Source organism: Colius striatus, chromosome 4 (assembly GCF_028858725.1).
Source record: "Colius striatus isolate bColStr4 chromosome 4, bColStr4.1.hap1, whole genome shotgun sequence".
Lineage (NCBI taxonomy): Eukaryota > Metazoa > Chordata > Aves > Coliiformes > Coliidae > Colius > Colius striatus.
This window is the reverse complement of record NC_084762.1, coordinates 46,230,038-46,247,722: the sequence shown is the minus strand read 5'-3', so window position 1 is coordinate 46,247,722 and position 17,685 is coordinate 46,230,038. Positions and strand designations below refer to the sequence as shown.

Sequence of the window (17,685 nt, the reverse complement as noted above, 5' to 3'; positions counted from 1 at the left end):
TAGATGATTATTTGGGACCATGCTCCGTGTCTTGACTTAATAGTGAGAGTCCTTAATAGTGAGACCTGCTTCTGTAGGGGGGTTGGAATAGATGACCTCTAAAGGTCCCTTCCAACCCTACCATTCTATGAAATAAATCTATGAAATAGTCCCAGAAAATAGGACTGTTGGGATCTTAAGAGGTCTGTTCATCTGTCCTCTAAGGTAGGATCAGCTATGTCCAGCCTGCAGTGGCAGAAATTCTGCTGCTCATGTGGACAACATCTCCTGGCATTTAACTCTTTGTACAGGTATCAGGCATCACCTTCATTTTCTCCAGCTGAAGCCCATTCTTGTCCTGCCCCATCAGCAGTAGATATGGAGAACAGTTTATTCCCTCCAAATTTACAGATACCTTTCAGTATTTTCTCTTCATTCTCCTCTAGCCTAAATAACAAATTGACTTTTTCTGTGGTTTGTAGTTTCTGACCTCTGATGATGTTTGTTTCTTTCTTCTGGATATTCTGCCTTTGTTACCTAATTTGCTTGAAACTGAACATCCATAATTGTACGCAGCTCTGCAAATAACGTGCTGCCAATGACAAATGGATTGGAAGGGTAGTTTCAGATTCATTAATTGATTTATGCTAGGTAGATGAAGATTGCAGCTAAAAGTCTGCTTTTACTTTTTTGTCATTCAGTGAGGATAGTGCTGGTGTTAATTGTGATCTAATGATTTTAAATGTGTAAAGCTTATACTTTTATACACATTTTTATTCCCCACTTAAATAGGTGTCAAATAATCAGGTGTATTTGAAACAGGTCTGACAACTGGAATGTCTTGCAGAACTCCATCTGATATTAGGACCTAATAATATCAGGAGGCAGCATTAGGACCTCAGTTCAGCAAAATACTGGAGCACAAACCCACTTTAGTCACATAAATTATTGCCACTTAAGTTTTCAATGGGAATTCAGGAGCAGCACCTTCCAAAGTATTGCTATAGGAGGTGCAGTGGCTGCAAGATGGTTGTGTTGTGATGTGTATGGATCTCTAATTGTCTGTCATATATGCTATGGCTTAGATTCATTTCTGGAACAAGAAGGATGGTTCTGCTTGCTAAGGTATTTATTTCTTTCCGTTATACCTTGGCAGGAATAAGTCAATGTCACACTGAATTTGGAGTGTTTTGATGGCATTTTAAGTATAAACTAGTGAAAACAAGAGTAGAAAATGGAACAGGCATTACGCAATTTAAGTCATTATCTGGCCTTAATGAAAAGTCAACTTAGCCTTAGCTGATTAAAACAGTTATCACTGGGAATGTTTACATCCAGACTTTGTCTGATATTTCCATGAAACAGATGCAGAACCAACAGAAGCACCAGAACCTCCACCGTACGAGAAGAAACTGCAGTTTCTTGAGGACGAATTGTTTAGACTTACACGATCAGTGCTTGAACTTCAGTCCTCTGTGGCAGGTGTGAATGAAAACCTAAAGCTGACTGTCCAAGAAGATGCTAGTAAGATGCTGGTCACTTGGCTTAACAACCTCTATGACCGTCCAGAACCTGATAGTGCAGTTGGTGGTGCAACAGACACTATTCATCTGCCTGGACTTCTGAGCAATAAAGATCAGAAAGACCCTTTTATTGATTTTGAAATGGAAGATATAAAGTCTGAGCTAGCTGAGGTCAAAGAAGCCTTGAGGATGAGGAACGACAAGCTGGAGGAACTAAACGGAAAAGTAAAAGGCTACGAAGGACAATTGAAACAACTGCAGGAGGCAGCACAAGGACCTACAATAACAATGCCCAGTGACAATATCTATCAGGAATACATAGACTCAAAATTTGAATCCCTCAGACAGGAGCTATTGGAAGGATTTGAAAAGAAAATGGCAGATCTGAAGAACTCCTGTGAATACAAACTACAGGATATCCAGAAGCAGTGTGATGACAACGAAAATAACTGTTCAGGAATAATTGATGTTATAACAGGAAAAGAGAATGACTTGAGGAAAGAAATAAATACTCTCCGAACTCAGATTCCATCAAACAAGTCCAGTTGTTGCAAAGAGGGGGAGAGAAGTGACGTTGACCAACAGATAAAAGACTTAGATAAGAAGATTGACAGAGTGGTGGAAGCACACAGGATCTTGAATGTCAGAATAGATAATGAAATCAGTCGATTGTCAACTCCAGATCTAGAAGACATGTTCGGTGAGAGGCTGGAGGAGCTGGATGCTAGGATGAATGTTACAGAACGCAATGCTGAAGAACATTGCTTTTATGTTGAGGAGACTCTCCGTGGTGCTATAGCTGCTGAGGTGGATGAATTGAGAGACTTGTTTGACCAAAAACTGCGGGCACTAGAAGACCGACTAGGAGGGACTATCTTGGAGATCGCTAATACGACAGACCCAGAGGGATTGTATGTTCATCCTGGGCCCATTTTGCCCAGTGATGTGGGATTTGCAAATGAGCAATTTACAGCAGAAATGAATTTCCTGAAGAACAAACTACTGTCACTGGAACACCTCTGTGGGCAGAAGTGTCAGTCTACACCACAAGGTACAGAGGACCTTCAGAAAGAGCTAGAAAATTGTAACAACAAATACAATCACTTGCTTTTGAAAACAGATAATAACTCTGCTCTCCTGGAATCTCTAAATAGCTCTCTTAACGAGAAACTTAACTTAATGAAGGGCAACCAACGTGACATCCAGAAAATGCAGAGAGACGTACGTGTATTCCGGTATAGTCTAAATGTCATGGATAAAGATGTGAAAAATCTACAAGATGGCTTGAATAGCTGCAAGGAGCAACTTCTGGGTGTCAATTCTACTTGTAGAAAAACACAGCGAGGTGTCTTCCGAAAAATTGATCAAATGCAGAGGACATTTGCAAATCAGACTGCTCATCCCAGTGATAATTGCTGTGGTGAGGTGAGAGAGAGACTAGAACAATTGAATGACCACATCCTGAATGATCTAAGCAAGTGCAAGGAAAAGACCCAAGGAGTCGAGGAGGGTGTTTCCAATGTGGAGAGCAGAGTCTCGCGTGTTGAAAAAGTTTGTGGCAAGCTGGATTCTGTGTCGGGGAGCTTGCAGAAGATAAAAGATGGTCTGGATAAGCACGTGAGCAGCTTGTGGAACTGCATCCGTGAAATGAATGGAACTATAGCATCTCATTCCACTGATATTTCTGGCCTCAAAAATTCTGTACAAAAGTTTCATAGTCAGGTCTCCAGAATCACCACAGACATTGAAGGCGTGCTGAAATCTCAGTCTGACACAAGTAAGGTTTTTTAATGCTTTTATTAATGCTTTTTTGTTTGTTTGTTTTTCAAATGGCTTTCTATTCTGAATCATTTGTAAAGGAACTAAACAAGGAAGGAAAAGTTTAATATTACACAATTTCTTCTTTGTTTTTACAGTGACTCTAATTTTGGCTCTTTGCTCTGGAACGCCATAGAGGACTTTGAGTGCTTTGGAAAGTATTCTCAAGAAAAAAAAAAGCAGCATCTTATATGCCTTTATGTGTAGTTTGAGCCAGAATAAAGAGAGTGGGAAAATGTAATGTTTTTGGATAGTCAGTTTAAAGTGAGTTTAAAGTAATAATTATCTGTGGGTATTATTCCAGTTCATTTGATTTCATTTTCATTGTTTTGTTTTGTTTTGCTGTGTGATATTATTCTTGATTCCTCAGGGGAAATTGAAAAGTAAATAGAGAAAACCAAAGTCAAAGGTATTCAAATTTATGATGAGAAAGATTCCCTGTAAATTTTGTTCCTAGCATGAGTTAATGACTGTAGTTCAACATTAGCTCTTTGATTTAGAATTTGAGCAAACAAGCTCTGGTGTATCTTGGTGTGGCAATATAAGGATTGTGCTTCATAGCTCTCCCAGAAGTTTGCATTCCCACAACATAGTTGGCAAGTTGGCAATAGGTGCACCCCCTGGCTGGCAGTGTTCTCACACCTCAGCCACCTGTGTTAGTAGTCCAACATGTTAGCTCAAGTCTACCTTCATAGGTGGTTTAAAGCTTGCATTAGAGTGGCTGAGATGCAGAGGCATGTTCCCTTTGGCTCAAAGTGCTGTGAAATGGCAACCTCAACGTGTTGATGAACCTTGCTATGATGGTGTAAAGACCTTGCCAAATGCCACAAAGTTCCCTTTGCAGTTCTTGCTCCAAATTTCAGCAACAAGTTGTTTTACTGAGAGAGTCAAAGTTTACAAAAGGAAGCTGAGTTCCTGTTTCTGTTAGCATGACACAGAAACATAGGAACTGGAGGCTGTTTTGAAACTGCACTCTTCAGTTGGTTAATGCTTCTGTTTTTAATTCTGTGCACTTATGAGATAAATGAGAAGCTGATTTCTGTGACTGGCCTTAAATCAGAGGAAGAGGTGCTAAAGGAAAAGCCTGTGGGTTCTTGCAGCTGATGGTGGTTGGGGGAGATGAGATGCAGGACTGGGAGCATTCTTGCTTGAATGAAGGGTCTGAAAGTAATTAGGGAAGAATATCCTTTTCACTCAGAGGCGGAGACTTGAAAGCCTGTGATAAGTGTGTTTCTTCCGAGTATTTAATTGTTTAACACCAAATGTATTGCAGTACTTGACACAAAAATCCTTCTGAGGTGAGAAGCTCTCATGTAAAATTAAAAAAAATACACTTCTCTTCCTTTAAAGTAAGGAGTGAAGGGGAAGGGAGGGAGTCCGTAATTCTCAGCTAATTCCTTTGGTGAAAATTGACTTAAATTCAACAGGATTAGAACCTTCACCCTTAGATCTGGAAGAAATAGGTGATGGTCCCCTTTAAAATGCAATGTGATGTATCTATATCAACCTATTTCTCATCCATCTTGCCCAAAATAAATTTGCACTAGAGACCAACATTGGAGAAAGGTCCAAGATATAGACAGTAATCTTTCTTCTGCTATTTAACGCAGGTGTTTGAGTCACCTCAAAGGTTGTGTTTGTCAGCCCAAATTACAATACTGTAAAGTATTGAAAAGCCTCCTCATGCCCGAGTTTCCATAAAATAATGCTGTTTCAGGGAAGGGTTCTCCATCCAACATTGGGTGTTAAGAGCCTATGGAGGGCTACTGCTGCTGCTGTTGCAGGCACTGTCAGCATCCCTTGCTGCTGTGGGGTGCCTCTGGACTCTGAATGAAGCACATACTCAGTCCTCAAATGTTTCCAATTACTGTAACACTGTCTGGCACAGCAGTCCAAGTAAGTCTTGATGACTGGAGTTGCAGAAAGATTTTGGCAAAATAGCCTTTTTCAGAAGTCGTTTGGGAACCCTGTTACATGAGTTGAGGTATGGCTTTAAATATTTATACTTCTGTGATCTTCAGCATCGTCTCTGATACCAGTGTTATTTGAAAGGAAGACTGTTGGTCCTGGCTGTAGGTCAGTGCAGAATTTCTTACGCACTATTTGCCAGTGTAACGTAGCATTCAGATTATGTCATTTGTCTTCGGAAGGGACGAAGCAGAAACAAGTTGTTATTAGGACCAGTCGTTGAGGACAAGGCAAGGATACGTTGCCAGAAATACAGTGCAAAGCCTTACTGAGCAATCTAAGCCCAGTGCACTGTAAAGCTGAGCAAAGTCAAATGACCCTGATCTTGGGAATATGACTGTGTTTACTTACAGATATTTTATTCAGGGGTTTCAAGTGCCTCAGTCCAAAACTAACTAGCCAGGTTAGTGAATGTTTTGTACATCAGATATGGACCCAGAGGGCAGAAATGTATTTGATCTGTTGGGATTTCTGGTGAAGGTAGTTCAGCATCCTGCCGTACACAAGGGGGTGGTGGTGGCAGGTGGTGGTCTGCTCTAAGCATGCAAGGGACCATGCACCATGTGCTCACCAATCCATCAGCTCTTCATCCACATTAAGAGGGGACTGCCCCTAGTAGGTACATCTCCTCATCAAGTGGTATGAAACTGAAAGCCATATTAAAGTTAGTGGTCTAAGGTTTTAACTTACTGCCTATTCATATAGATTCAAGAAGTTTTCCAGGGATCAGAACTGTGGTCTTGCAGCCAGATGCCATGCTGGGAGTGCAGTTTACTTTGGTTATGGTATTGGACCTGAACTGCAAATCCTCCAACAATGGTCTCTGTAGCAGGGTTTTGAAAGCAACAGCAAAATGTTGTCTGCTGAACTTACGGTCTGAGAAACCAAATGTATGCTCTGCATTACAGCATCAATAAAGGGCAATACAGAATCTTAGTGTCGTAGTGTGCATAGTCATATAGTTGATTCCTCTAGGCTCCCTGTGAGCTTGTGCAAAATGTTGCTTTGTAAATTAATTGTCAAATCCTTCCAGTATCTGTAAGAAAATTCAAGTCAGGTCTTTTTGGCTTCTTGTGAATGCAGTCACATACTCCTTTACTTTCTAGTTTGTTTTACACACTTTATTTCTGCATGTTTTGGGGGCCGAGGAGAGCATGATTTGGGCACGATACTGGAAACATGTACTTCAAAGATCCCCCTGCCTCGTGCACCCAGGTCACTGCTTGTCTTCCTTCTCAGCAAATAAATCATTTCTCCTTCAGTGAAGAAAATTGCAGGTTAAAGCCAAAGAAAGTGAACAAAAATATTAATAGGGGGAGGGGAGCGAAAGCATTCTTATTTTCCACCAAGGAAAGAAGCCTTTCCTTCTGTCTCAGCTGCAGATGGGCGTCAGAAAGCAGAAGCTGTTGTGTAACATAGTGACCGAGTTGTCACACCCAGCAGAACTGGAGCAGCAAGGATGCCACTGCTGCTGAAGACAGCATGACTGCTCTCAGCTGTGTGATCATCTCAGCTCTGCTTTTTGCCTTTCCACGTAGATGGGAAGATGATGGGGAAGATTTCTGTTTTATCTGCTGCTCAGCAGAGCTTAAGCAGGTCCAGCTGGGTTCACCCTGGCCCTTGTCAGGGTTTAATTTTCTCCTTGCCTTGTGAGTTGAAAACACGTGTTCTAGAGTTCAGTGTCAGGATAGGGTGGCTCCAGTGTCATCATTCGATCTAGTGATTTATTGGCACTTTGTCTTGCTATGATGCAAGTCAGTCCAACAGGCCAAATCAGTATCTGATTACTGTCAATTTAAGTTGAGCTTTATGTGGGCAATTTTGGGGGGTTTTATGGAGATGTAGTTGGATAATTCAGAAAACTGCAGTGCTGGTGTTGCATGCAAGGAAGCAGTTTGCAGAGGTCACAGGAGTTGAGCTGTTGATTGTTATTTAAAAGTTTAGAAAAGCAAGCAATGTATTTGTTTCTCCCTGTGTCAGCCCAAGTCAGTGTCTTAAAGCTCAGCTTAATGGACTAGAGAAATGACAGGAACATGCATCCCAAGGTTAAATTTTTCTCAAATTGTGTTTTGGATGAGGTTAATCTGAAGATCTTATTTAGCTGAAGGTCTAAATCTGTGCTGCTATCAACAGGAGGTGCTTCACTAAGTTAACAACTCTGTTAAACAAGTCACTTTGATATTTTAAGCCTTTTCTGTTTTTTTTTTTATGCTTTATTTTTTGAACCGGGGATTTTTATGAAGATGTTTTGAGTCTGTGCAAAGTGAACATTTCACTCCGTAGTCTTTGACCGTGTGGACAGAGTTACAGAGTGAGCTTCAGTCCAGCTTTGTGGTGCGTTGCTTGTGTAAGCTTCAATTCTCATGACAGCTGAAGGCAGCCAGCAAAGCTCAGGAAGATTCTGGGTTTTTTTTCTACCAGGCGTATCTAGCAAATGAGTGCAGGTGGTGTGAGACTATGACTTCAGACAGTGCCTCAGTACTCTGGAAGGCTTATGTGGACTTTTTATGAGACTGAAACCAAGAAATGAGACTCACAAGGGTAAAGTGCAGGTGTGGAATAGTCACAAAATAGCATATGGGTTGCCAGTGACACCACCTGGCCCCCTGCCATGTGACACAGACAATGTGTCATACCCACACAACTTGGTTATAAGCTCTTACCCAAAGGTGCAGTGTAAGGCTGTCTTGGGGATGCCCAGCCACAAAGCAGAGTCAGGGGAATCCTCACACCACATCTGCTTCTAGGCACAGCCATTCAGTTTAGCCCTAGTCACCGATGAATTTACCCAGGCTGGTTTTGGACCATGGTTAAGTGCTTCATTCTGACCAATGAGACCTCTGAGCATTGGTCTCCACTGGGGACTGTGGCAGCATCTCTGGTGTGATCAGTTGTATTGGATAAATTTGCAAGAGGGTGTTTGTTCATTTGACCAGAAAATTAACTTGCATCCCTGCACCTAAAGCTGTACTTCAGTTTTAACATGCAACCAAAACAGCCTAGTGTTTCATTTAGTATGAAATCCTAATTATCCTGTGTAAAAGCAGTCATTGCATCTGCTGAAATCTACAGGTCTGTAAATTCCTGTTCTTAATGCAGATTTAATTCACTGTCATTCTTGGGACAGCATTGCATCCTTAAATATCATCTAGGACTTCCTTTTTATAAATAAGCTGTAATTCCTATAAAAGGCTTTGAATTGGAGCAAACACACAAATACAACTATGTCAGCACTGTTCAGCCCTGATGTCTTATGTGTTGGCTGCCTTACTGGAAAAGTCTTTTAATGGTATCTCTTCTCCTTAAACAATAAAGGCTTTTCTGGTAGATTATATCCTAGGGTTCTGCCTTCATTATCAGAAAATATTAGTAATAGGAGTCATTTTGAATTTTAAGTTTGTTGCTTTTCAAAGTAGGGAAATGGCAAATCTGTAAGTCACTGTTCATTTACTCTTTTTTTTTTTTCTGCTGTGGATCCTTTTCTTTGTGTCAGTGCTAAAGGGCCAGCCTTGTGCTATGAGTGATGTGAGTACAGAGTCAAAAGTAGGAGTGGTACGGAGGAGAGTTTCTACCTTGAAGTGAAGGTAGTGAGAGGACACGCAGTGGAGATAAAGGCATTGCTGGGAATAGGTGTGACACAGTCTGCTTGGTGCAGGAAGTTATTTGACTGCTGCTTGCCCTGTCTCTGGGCTGTCTTCATGTGTCATAGACTGGGAAAGTGGGGAGTCTGTAGTACTGCAAGAGTGGAACAGAGCTTTGCCAGTGCAGTCTAAGGTCTGAGGTGAAAGGTGGCTTCAAATTGAGTCCTGTTTTCAAGTATTTATTTAACAAAAAATATTCAGTTTTATACTATATACAATTTTAAGTGAGTCATTCTGTATCTTTCCTCTTCTTTCATCATTTCAAAGGGCGATCAGAAGTACCGCATCAGCCGTTGCCACCAAGACCACCGCTGCAGCCCCAGCCTGGCATATCCCTGCTGCCATCCAGGCCGAGGATCCAGCCCCCACGGCAGAGGCCCCCCCTTCAGCCCTCTCACCCAAGGCCCCCCCCGCGCCCAGCGCTGCCGGGGTCAGCAGTTGTGCCGCTTCTGCCCGGAACAACCGGGATCATCTTGGAGACTGGTGAGGCAGGGCCTCCTGGCACTGTTCTCATGTCAGGAAGAGGGCGGCTTAGAAGTGTGGATGGCCAGGCCGGCCAAAGTACCATGCCCATGGCTGAAGGTTATGCTGGAGCACCAGGTGAGAGAACCAAACTACTAGAGAATCACTCGTGTCTAAGTGCAATGAACGTACCGAGTCTTGCTAGAGAGGTGCCACAGAGGTCTGTCGCATTCTGCCAACCTTTCATGGAGGTCCATCGTTGCCACCGAGAATGGGCGCACTGCAGAGATGGATGGTTTATAAACGGGCCTTTGCAGCCTTCAGCTGGCTACAGAAGTAAGAGAAGCACATTCAGTGCCAGTTTTGTTGCCTCTGCCAAGGCTGCACAAAGCACGAGGTCAAGAGGGCTGGTGTAAAACCCTTGGTAACTACAGCAGCTTTTGCCACGAGGGAAACTAATTATTTTTTTCTTGCCATAGGGCTTGCAGTGGATTTAGTACCTTGTAGTATTTGGTTTTTCTTTGCTGTGACTGACCACCCCAGTTTTAACAATGATTGCGCATTTCATAGGAGATGCTGTTTGGTAGCTATTTTGGTAGGTTATTGTTCATCCTTTGTAGGTCACAAAGGATGCTTTTTAGAAGGCTGCAGTGATATTTTGTCACAATGTATTCCATTATGTACTGTGTCACACATACATTTTTCCATTGTAGGATATCCAAAAGTGTCTCCTCCTACCACAGACTCCCAAGGTAAGGCAGTTGTTTCCTACAAATTCTTTACACAGGTACTTTAGTGTTTGTCCCTGGAAAGACACGGTTGAGAAAACAAAGTGTTGATGTTTAATATTTAGCATTAAGGAAAACCTGACAGTTTTTTCCTATAGCTAAGTATTAAAATATAATTTGCTTTTGTTTGAAAATAAAGAGTTTTTGAGGTCTCAAAAAATAATTCATTTTAGGTTATTGGTATTTACTTGAGTGGGGTTCGTTTAAATACAAAGGGTTTCTATTTCCTAGCAAGTGTCAGTACTGGCCTTTTTATTTTCCTTTTGAGTAAGAAAACACATATTTCTTCCTGCTGATTTTAGTGTTTCTTTAACAAGACATGAATAAGACTGTGACAAAGATCTGGAGTTCATGAGCTGGTCCTCCTTGTGGGAGAGTTTCTGGCTTTGTTAGAGTCATGAGGGCTCGTGTTTCCAACCAGTGAACACAGGCGTGCTGCCGCTGACAACAGCTTAAAACAATTTAAAATGCAGTTTAATGTTATAATTGTCAATATTACAGTTCATTTATGGATTTGTATGAGATTTGCGTGATAAATAGGTATTATAAAACTTGTGTAGGTCATGCTAATTTGCCTTGATAAATATGTTGATCGGGTGCTGCCTGCTCTACAACCTCATACTCAAGATATTATCAAACCCTGGGGATCCTGAGCATCCTGGATCAAAATGAATATTCCCACACCCTCTTCAAAAAGAATGATTTCATCAAAATTTGTTTGAGGAAATATGAGAAATAGATTAAAATAAAACATTAGGGCTTTATGAGATCCCAAATCCTACCCTTGGGACTTAGTTTGATGGCCCTAACAAAGTCCTGAAGACTGGGGACTGACAAAAAAAAGAGTTGTAAAGAGATTAGACTGTAGTTCTGGTATTTATCCGTTCTAATTAAAAATCTGTTGTAGCCTTAAAGCAATATTTTTGCATTTGAGCATTGTGGTGGTAAGAACAAGCAGCAATAGATGAGGCTTCTGGAAGAGGATTAGAAGAAATGTTCGTTTACCTTGATACCATCAAAGCAAATATTCTAGATTTCTGTGATAAAATTGATTTCCTTGGGGGCGAGGGGGGGTTTTCTTCCTTTGTACAATCTCTTGCCATTTACAGACAGCAATAATTTAATACATTTATGCTAAAACTGTGTGAAATGGTAGGTGGGTGTTGGAATTCTGAGTTGCCAAGGCAGGATGTGGCAGGCGGTGCGCCTCTCTGCTCCTTGGGGGAACATGTTGCAAGGATTGTAGTCCCCCTGGATCCAGAGACAGGTGGGCTTGGGCTTGACCAAGGAGATCCTTTCCCTGAAGGATCGTATTTCTTTTCCCCCCCGAAGACCTATCTAAAGATCAGATACACCTGCCGATCTCTCCCGTAGCTTGCCCCAAATGCCTTGCAAACCCCAGTGGCAGGTGCAGGTGTAGAAAAGAGAGTGGTACAGATGGTGCAAACAGCTATTAGACCTCTGTGAAGTATGAGCATTTACATCCCCTGCCCCAATCATCAGTCCTGGTGTATAAAGGGAGTATGCCGGGCCAGAATTCAGCACTTAACAGTGTTGTGGAAATTAACAGCTGTGGAAGGGAAGCTTTTTTTACTTGAGGAGGAACTTAATGCTTAAATAAGGCATCAAGGAATCCTTAATACCTAATTTGTGCAGGGCCACAGTTTATGATATCCTTGCCAGTCTTCACCCAGTCCATTTTGTGGTACTGAAATTCAAATTTGAAAGAAGATCAGACATTATTCTACTTGTACTATTAAATTTGCCTTCCAAGTGCTCCCTTTCTGAATAGCTCCTGTTACATAAAAGCACTGCTCAGGAAGAAGTTGAGGGCTCCAACTCTGTCTTCTGAGACTAAACTAGCCCACTTCAGTACTCTTCTTGAATATTCAATACCAAAGTCTTTCTTGAGTTTTTTAAAGTCATTAGGTATCATGTGGTATCCATCTCACTATATAACATTGTAGGCAAATATCTTCAAGGAATTCCAAGTATTAATGAGAGAGCATAATGCACAATATTACATATTAGATCCCTTTTCACAGGCAAGAAGTTTATGACAAAGGTGAGTTAAGTGTCAGGACCCAAGTGCATCCACCTAATCCCCTCTAATAGAGAGAGAGATGAACCAATTCTCACTTAAAGAAACATCAGCAGTAAGTGTTATTGGAGCATGGCAATTTGACAGTATGAGAATTCTTGTTTGCTGGAGCAAAGAAAATTGTAGAGGCAGAAGTAATGAGTTGGCTGATGAACTGGTCTGGGAAGTGATGAGAAAATGCTTGTAAGATCCCAAGTCACACTGGGAAAGCAAGGACAGAGCCAAGAAGAGGATTTGGATGTTCTGATCAGCATAGAGAGGGTCATAGTAAGAAAAATTCACTGAAAGCACAAATTGCCTTCTCTATCCTGCCCCTTCATGCAGTCTGCAGTGTTGCTTGTGTATTTAATCCTGCAGCTTCAATGAAGGGTGGATGCTCTGTAAAAGAAACTCCTTGTACAGTATAATAAAGAAAACAGCTGAGCTAGTGAGCCCTACTGCTGTGGGAACGCTGCTGTATATATCCATGCAGATAAGGGCTGCTTTTGGTTTGAGTGTTTTAGTGTTTTTTTGTCTGATATTCAGCCTTCTTTACTTTCTCCATGTGACTGCAGACAGTGAGCCTGTGCTTCAAACATAAATGCATGGTGTTATTGTGATGTAAGATACGTGGTGTTGTAGGTAGTCCTTGATTTGAAGGAGTTTACTGAAAATATGAATTACCCTGAATTACCCTGGGGTGGGTTCTGTTGCATGTTGAACTCCTTCTTTCAACTGTTGTACAAGGAGCAGTATTCTTATTAGTGCACATCAGTGGTCTGTCCCAGGGGAAAGTGTGTTTGCTGATGCCGAGGGAAAGAACAAGCCATCACGTGCAGCTGCAGCAGCGGTTGTCCTTTGCTGCTGTTTGTGCAACTTGCAGGAGTACGCTGAAGGATGGAGCAGGAGATGGGCGTTTGTGTAAGGAGCCGTAAGCAAGGGCCAGGACAAACCCCCTACTGCAGTTGAACCAGAAATACAACTAGCAGATGAGCAGAAGAAGATGTAACCTTACAAAGGCCACCCATGTATCTTCTGTGGTCTTTTGACTCCCCAGAATGCATTATACTAGCTTAGATTGTCACAAATGTCATACCTCCTCCTGCCTGCTTTTGTAGATATAAGAGAAACCTTCTTGAATAAGTCTAAAGTCAAAGAACTTTTTCCTCCCCTAGAAGCTATAAAACTGGTTGAACCTTATGTGAAACTTTTTGTCTGCCTAGCAGCTCCTTCATCGTGTGGTTCTCAGCTTTTAAATCCTTTAAAACTTTTCTTCCTCATTTTTATAATTCCACAACACTAACTGCTTAAGTGAAAATATTTTCCAAGTCTGGAGCTTGCCTAGAAAAGCTAGGCAAAAACTTTGATCTTTGCACGGACAGAAATGTTTACAAGTGAGAGAAGATGGTTCACCTCCGTCTAAGGTTCTGCAAAGGCACTGCCGAGAGCTGTTGGTAGGACTGGTGAAAGGTTCCAACTGGCAGTTGGAAGCAGGGAGGAGGGTGAGAGTTTTGCATCTTTCCTGTGCTTTCTTATATTGCTCACTAAACTGATCTACAAGATACTTAGAGGGGTTTAAGACTTCTCCTTTGAGCAAACACAGATGGTGTGCTAAACTAGGCTGCAGATCTGAAGCAATTTCAGCAGCAAAATCTAATAACCATCCTAGCATTTACTGCTGGGAAAGCTGGAAAGAAGTGTGGTGAGGCAGGGCAGGAGTCCCTCCCTTACCCAAATGACACTGACCCAAACAGAACTGTAGCTCCTCCAAATGGAGAGGACAGTGTTTCTGGGCAGGCAGCAAATAGTTTGTGCCATCTGTGCAGTACAGCTGCAGGGGAGAGAAACCTTTCTGAGTGAGCCAACAAGAAGTTGAGGTGCATTTTCAGTTGATTTGAGTCTCAGGGTAAGCTGAGAATACAAAGTGATGCTTTCTGTAAGTAGCGTGGTGTAAGGTGGGGGAACTTTACATAACCTGCTTAAGCAGACTTCCTGCACTTAATTTTGGTCCTTTCAAATAACCTCGCCTTAGCTTACAGGAGCACCTGCAGGTGCGCTGGCAGGTAGGAGCAATAAAAAGGGCTTCTGCCTGTTTTCTGAGCATGAGACAAAATACTGAATAAGGAGATTTCCAAAAATACATGTGGCAGCTGGTTACTAGCCCCTGAGGGAAATCAAGGTGTTCCTGAAGTTGCAGGCATGTCTTCCCCTCCCACCCCCCACACCAAATTATTCAGAAAAAATAAAAAGAATAGTGGAACATTTGTGTACTCACATTTTAGATGAAATGTTGTCACTTTAAAAAATGGAAGGGATATAATCTGAATTGAACATTGGTTGCTGATGGGCATCTCAGTTTGGAAGGAAGAGAAAACAAAATATTTAAGGGAGGCAGAAGGAAAAGCAGAAGTGAAACAGCATGGAGAAGACACGGATCCTAACAGGGTGGAACAGCTGGAGACAAATTTAAGTGTATTTCTTATTTACCTAACTGGCCAAGCAAAACAGCAAGGGTTGAGACTACTAGCAGTGTGTCTTGCCTTAGGGGAAATGTTTAGAGTAAGGGAAGTAAAATGGGACTAGTTACTGGTCAATCACTAAGCACTTACCATTGAGACATCCTGTTAAAAGTAAAAATTTGTCTTAATTGTCCAAATTGTATTTCATCCAACACCAATCTAACAGCAGTGTTTAGCTAGTTAAGGAGACAGTCACTATAAAAAACCTAAGGGTCTGTTTGATCAGCTGGGAAAAGAAGGAAAAATTGCAGAGTGAGGAGTCTCCCAAAAGAGAAGTGCTGGAGAGTAAGGAAGGCCTCACTGATGATTCTCTTTGCTTTAATACAAAAGTATTACTTCTCGCAGCTATTTTCACTACCTTTTGGCAGAGAAGGTAAGAGATCCAAGCTGTGCTGGAGCTCTTCAGTGTGACTCATAAAGCTGGCACAGCTACACACCTGTTGCCATTGGCAGAGACTGGAAATGTCCAAGGGCAGCCCCAATCCTGAAGGAGGTCTGTGGCAGAGTGTTGTTGAATTGAGAGGTGGTAGGATGTCCGTCCCCTACTAGCATTTCCAAGCCACATACCTTCTTATGTGGGGGGGAAGAGGCTGTGGCCAAGGGGAATGTGTGATGGTGCTCAGTCAGTTCTATGGTGAGACACCTTGGACCTGGGCCAGCAATATGTATTTTGCAAATTCTGGCATTGCCTAAGTAATGGAGTTAGTCCTCTGTGCAGGAGCAGAGACATTGGGTTCTAAACAACCACAGGGCCACAGGGAGAGGCCGTGTTGTCATCCTGATGTGATTGTGACTCATGTTACCTATTTTAGGACCTCCTGCTGCTGCTGCAGCAGCCTCTCTGGTGTCGTTTTCTGCCGGGCTCACGCAGAAGCCTTTCTCCAGTGATGTCGGTGTGGTTCACTTTAACAAAGTGCTTGTGAATGATGGGGACTATTACAACCCCAATACAGGTAAGGGCCAGAGGAGGGACCCCCAGAGATGCCACATGGGCAGGTGCATGGGTTACTGGTGCTTGATGCTATTTCAGCCTTGCTTGTGCATCGAGCCAACTAAATAAGCCCATCTAAACCAGACAGACTCGGCTAAAAGCTTCTTGTGGATGTAACCACCACACATTTTGCCACTGCTGGTTTTCCACAACTGCCCAGTGATACTGAGGCCTAACTCACCGCTACCTCTGCTCTGCCAGCACAACTGCTTGTGTCCCTCACCCCACCTCAGGCCAGCTGAGCCCAGCTGGCAGAGCTGACATACCTTGCTACACCCCCTTCACTGCAGCTCAGCCAGCTGGGTCAGACTGGGGAGAGGAAGGCAGGGGGTGATACACGCTGCCTCCCCGATAGCTGTAACCACAGGCTTCTTCCTGCTGCCTTGAGGGGGTTAGTCATGTCTTAACGTACTGGGTACTTAACCAGCATGTGAGTGCCTCTCACCTCTTCACCCAGCTCTGCTTCATGGCAGCTGCTGAGGCCAGGAAGTGTCTGAATATGGACAAGACCTGCTTATGTCCTGAAGGGCAGGTGGGCTATCAAAAAGCGGCAGCCCTTTACCTTCATGACTGTGGTCAGTGGGCCAGCTGCCCAGGCTGACCTTGTCACAGTGACCTGTACATAGCAGTGGGTAACCCGTGTTGCTTTATGTTTGTGCTTATACTTAAAGCCATCAGGTCTCTCCATTTTGAGTAGCTCTGAAAAGCCCAGTCTGTCTCTCTTCTGCAGGCATTTTCACATCACCGTATGAAGGGCGCTACCTGATCACAGCCGTGCTGGCCCCAGAGAGGGATGAGTATGTGGAAGCAGTGCTGTCAGTCTCCAATGCAAGCGTGGCTCAGCTCCACACAGCTGGGTACAGAAGGGAACTGTTGGAGTATCACAAACCCTACTCGGGGAAACAGACCTGTGGTGGTCCGGGGACGTTCCACCTCGTTCTTCACCTCAAAGCAGGAGATGAAGTCAATGTCGTCGTAACAGGAGGCAAACTGGCCTACACAGACTCTGACGAAATGTACTCCACGTTTAGTGGAGTTCTCCTTTATCCTTCCATTTCTCACGTTTAGGTTTACCTTAAACAGGAGAGAAGGGTAAGATATTCAGAAGACATTAAGTGTAATAAAATTCAAAGCTTTAATATATTCAGTTTATATATTTGATTTCAGTGATGGGTTTATAGTCTATACTGAGACCTTTTCCTTGTCTTGTTTCCAGAGGTAGCTACAAAAGCCATGTTTCTGTAGCTAAATGAACTCCTTCCCAAGCTCTTGTTTACCTGTACAAGCACATCAACTGTTAAAACAACAAATACGTTCTTAAGATAATTCTTCCCGTGCTCTTGCTATCCACCTATTAAACTGCCTTTGCAGTCTTCTCCCTAGTTTATCAAATTGCCCCTAGTGTATCAAAGTTTACATCTTTGCTGAAGTTTACAGTTGTGGTCAGCTATTTCCATGTTTTCTTTAAGCAGGGGCAAGAAAGTGAGGTTGTGTTGGACACGGCCGATGATTCATTAGCCGTTGTGTTACAGTATGTCAGATGAAGTGCGCTCACATGAACCATTTGCTCAAGGCAGCTGCTCAGCATGGGGGTCCAAAACAAAATGATGCTTACCTGCATCAGTTCTTCTTTTCTTCCCTTCAAGGCCAAACACAGCACTAGGAGATAAGTGACTCATTCCAAATGGAAACAGCTGCGCAGGGAGAACACTCCTTGGGCTCACCTTCCACTGGGCAGACAGGAGCGTGAGATGAAGGTGATTTAGAACTGCTATTTTCAGTTGATACGGTAGAACAAGAGGTGATGAGTTAAGTGTGGTGCTCCCACAGTTAAAGCTGGGGGCTTGAAATGAAGGAAACGTGTCAGAAAAAGCTAAATCACCCATACTTAGCTAAAAAAGGCAAACGTGGGAAAG

At 42.7% G+C, this 17,685-nt stretch overlaps 1 protein-coding gene across 1 annotated transcript in view; it reads left to right on the top strand.

The window, feature by feature from the left end:
• The window catches only part of EMILIN2 (elastin microfibril interfacer 2), a 34,864-nt gene extending 17,703 nt beyond the window's left edge, over positions 1–17,161 (top strand). Inside the window, exons 4-8 of the mRNA XM_061995509.1 lie at positions 1,345–3,279; positions 9,197–9,529; positions 10,105–10,143; positions 15,591–15,731; positions 16,500–17,161. Of these exons, the coding sequence (XP_061851493.1) occupies positions 1,345–3,279; positions 9,197–9,529; positions 10,105–10,143; positions 15,591–15,731; positions 16,500–16,837 (2,786 nt within the window). The 3' untranslated portion in view covers positions 16,838–17,161. The remainder of the gene's footprint in view (positions 1–1,344; positions 3,280–9,196; positions 9,530–10,104; positions 10,144–15,590; positions 15,732–16,499) is intronic.
• The last annotated feature ends 524 nt before the right edge of the window (positions 17,162–17,685 follow it).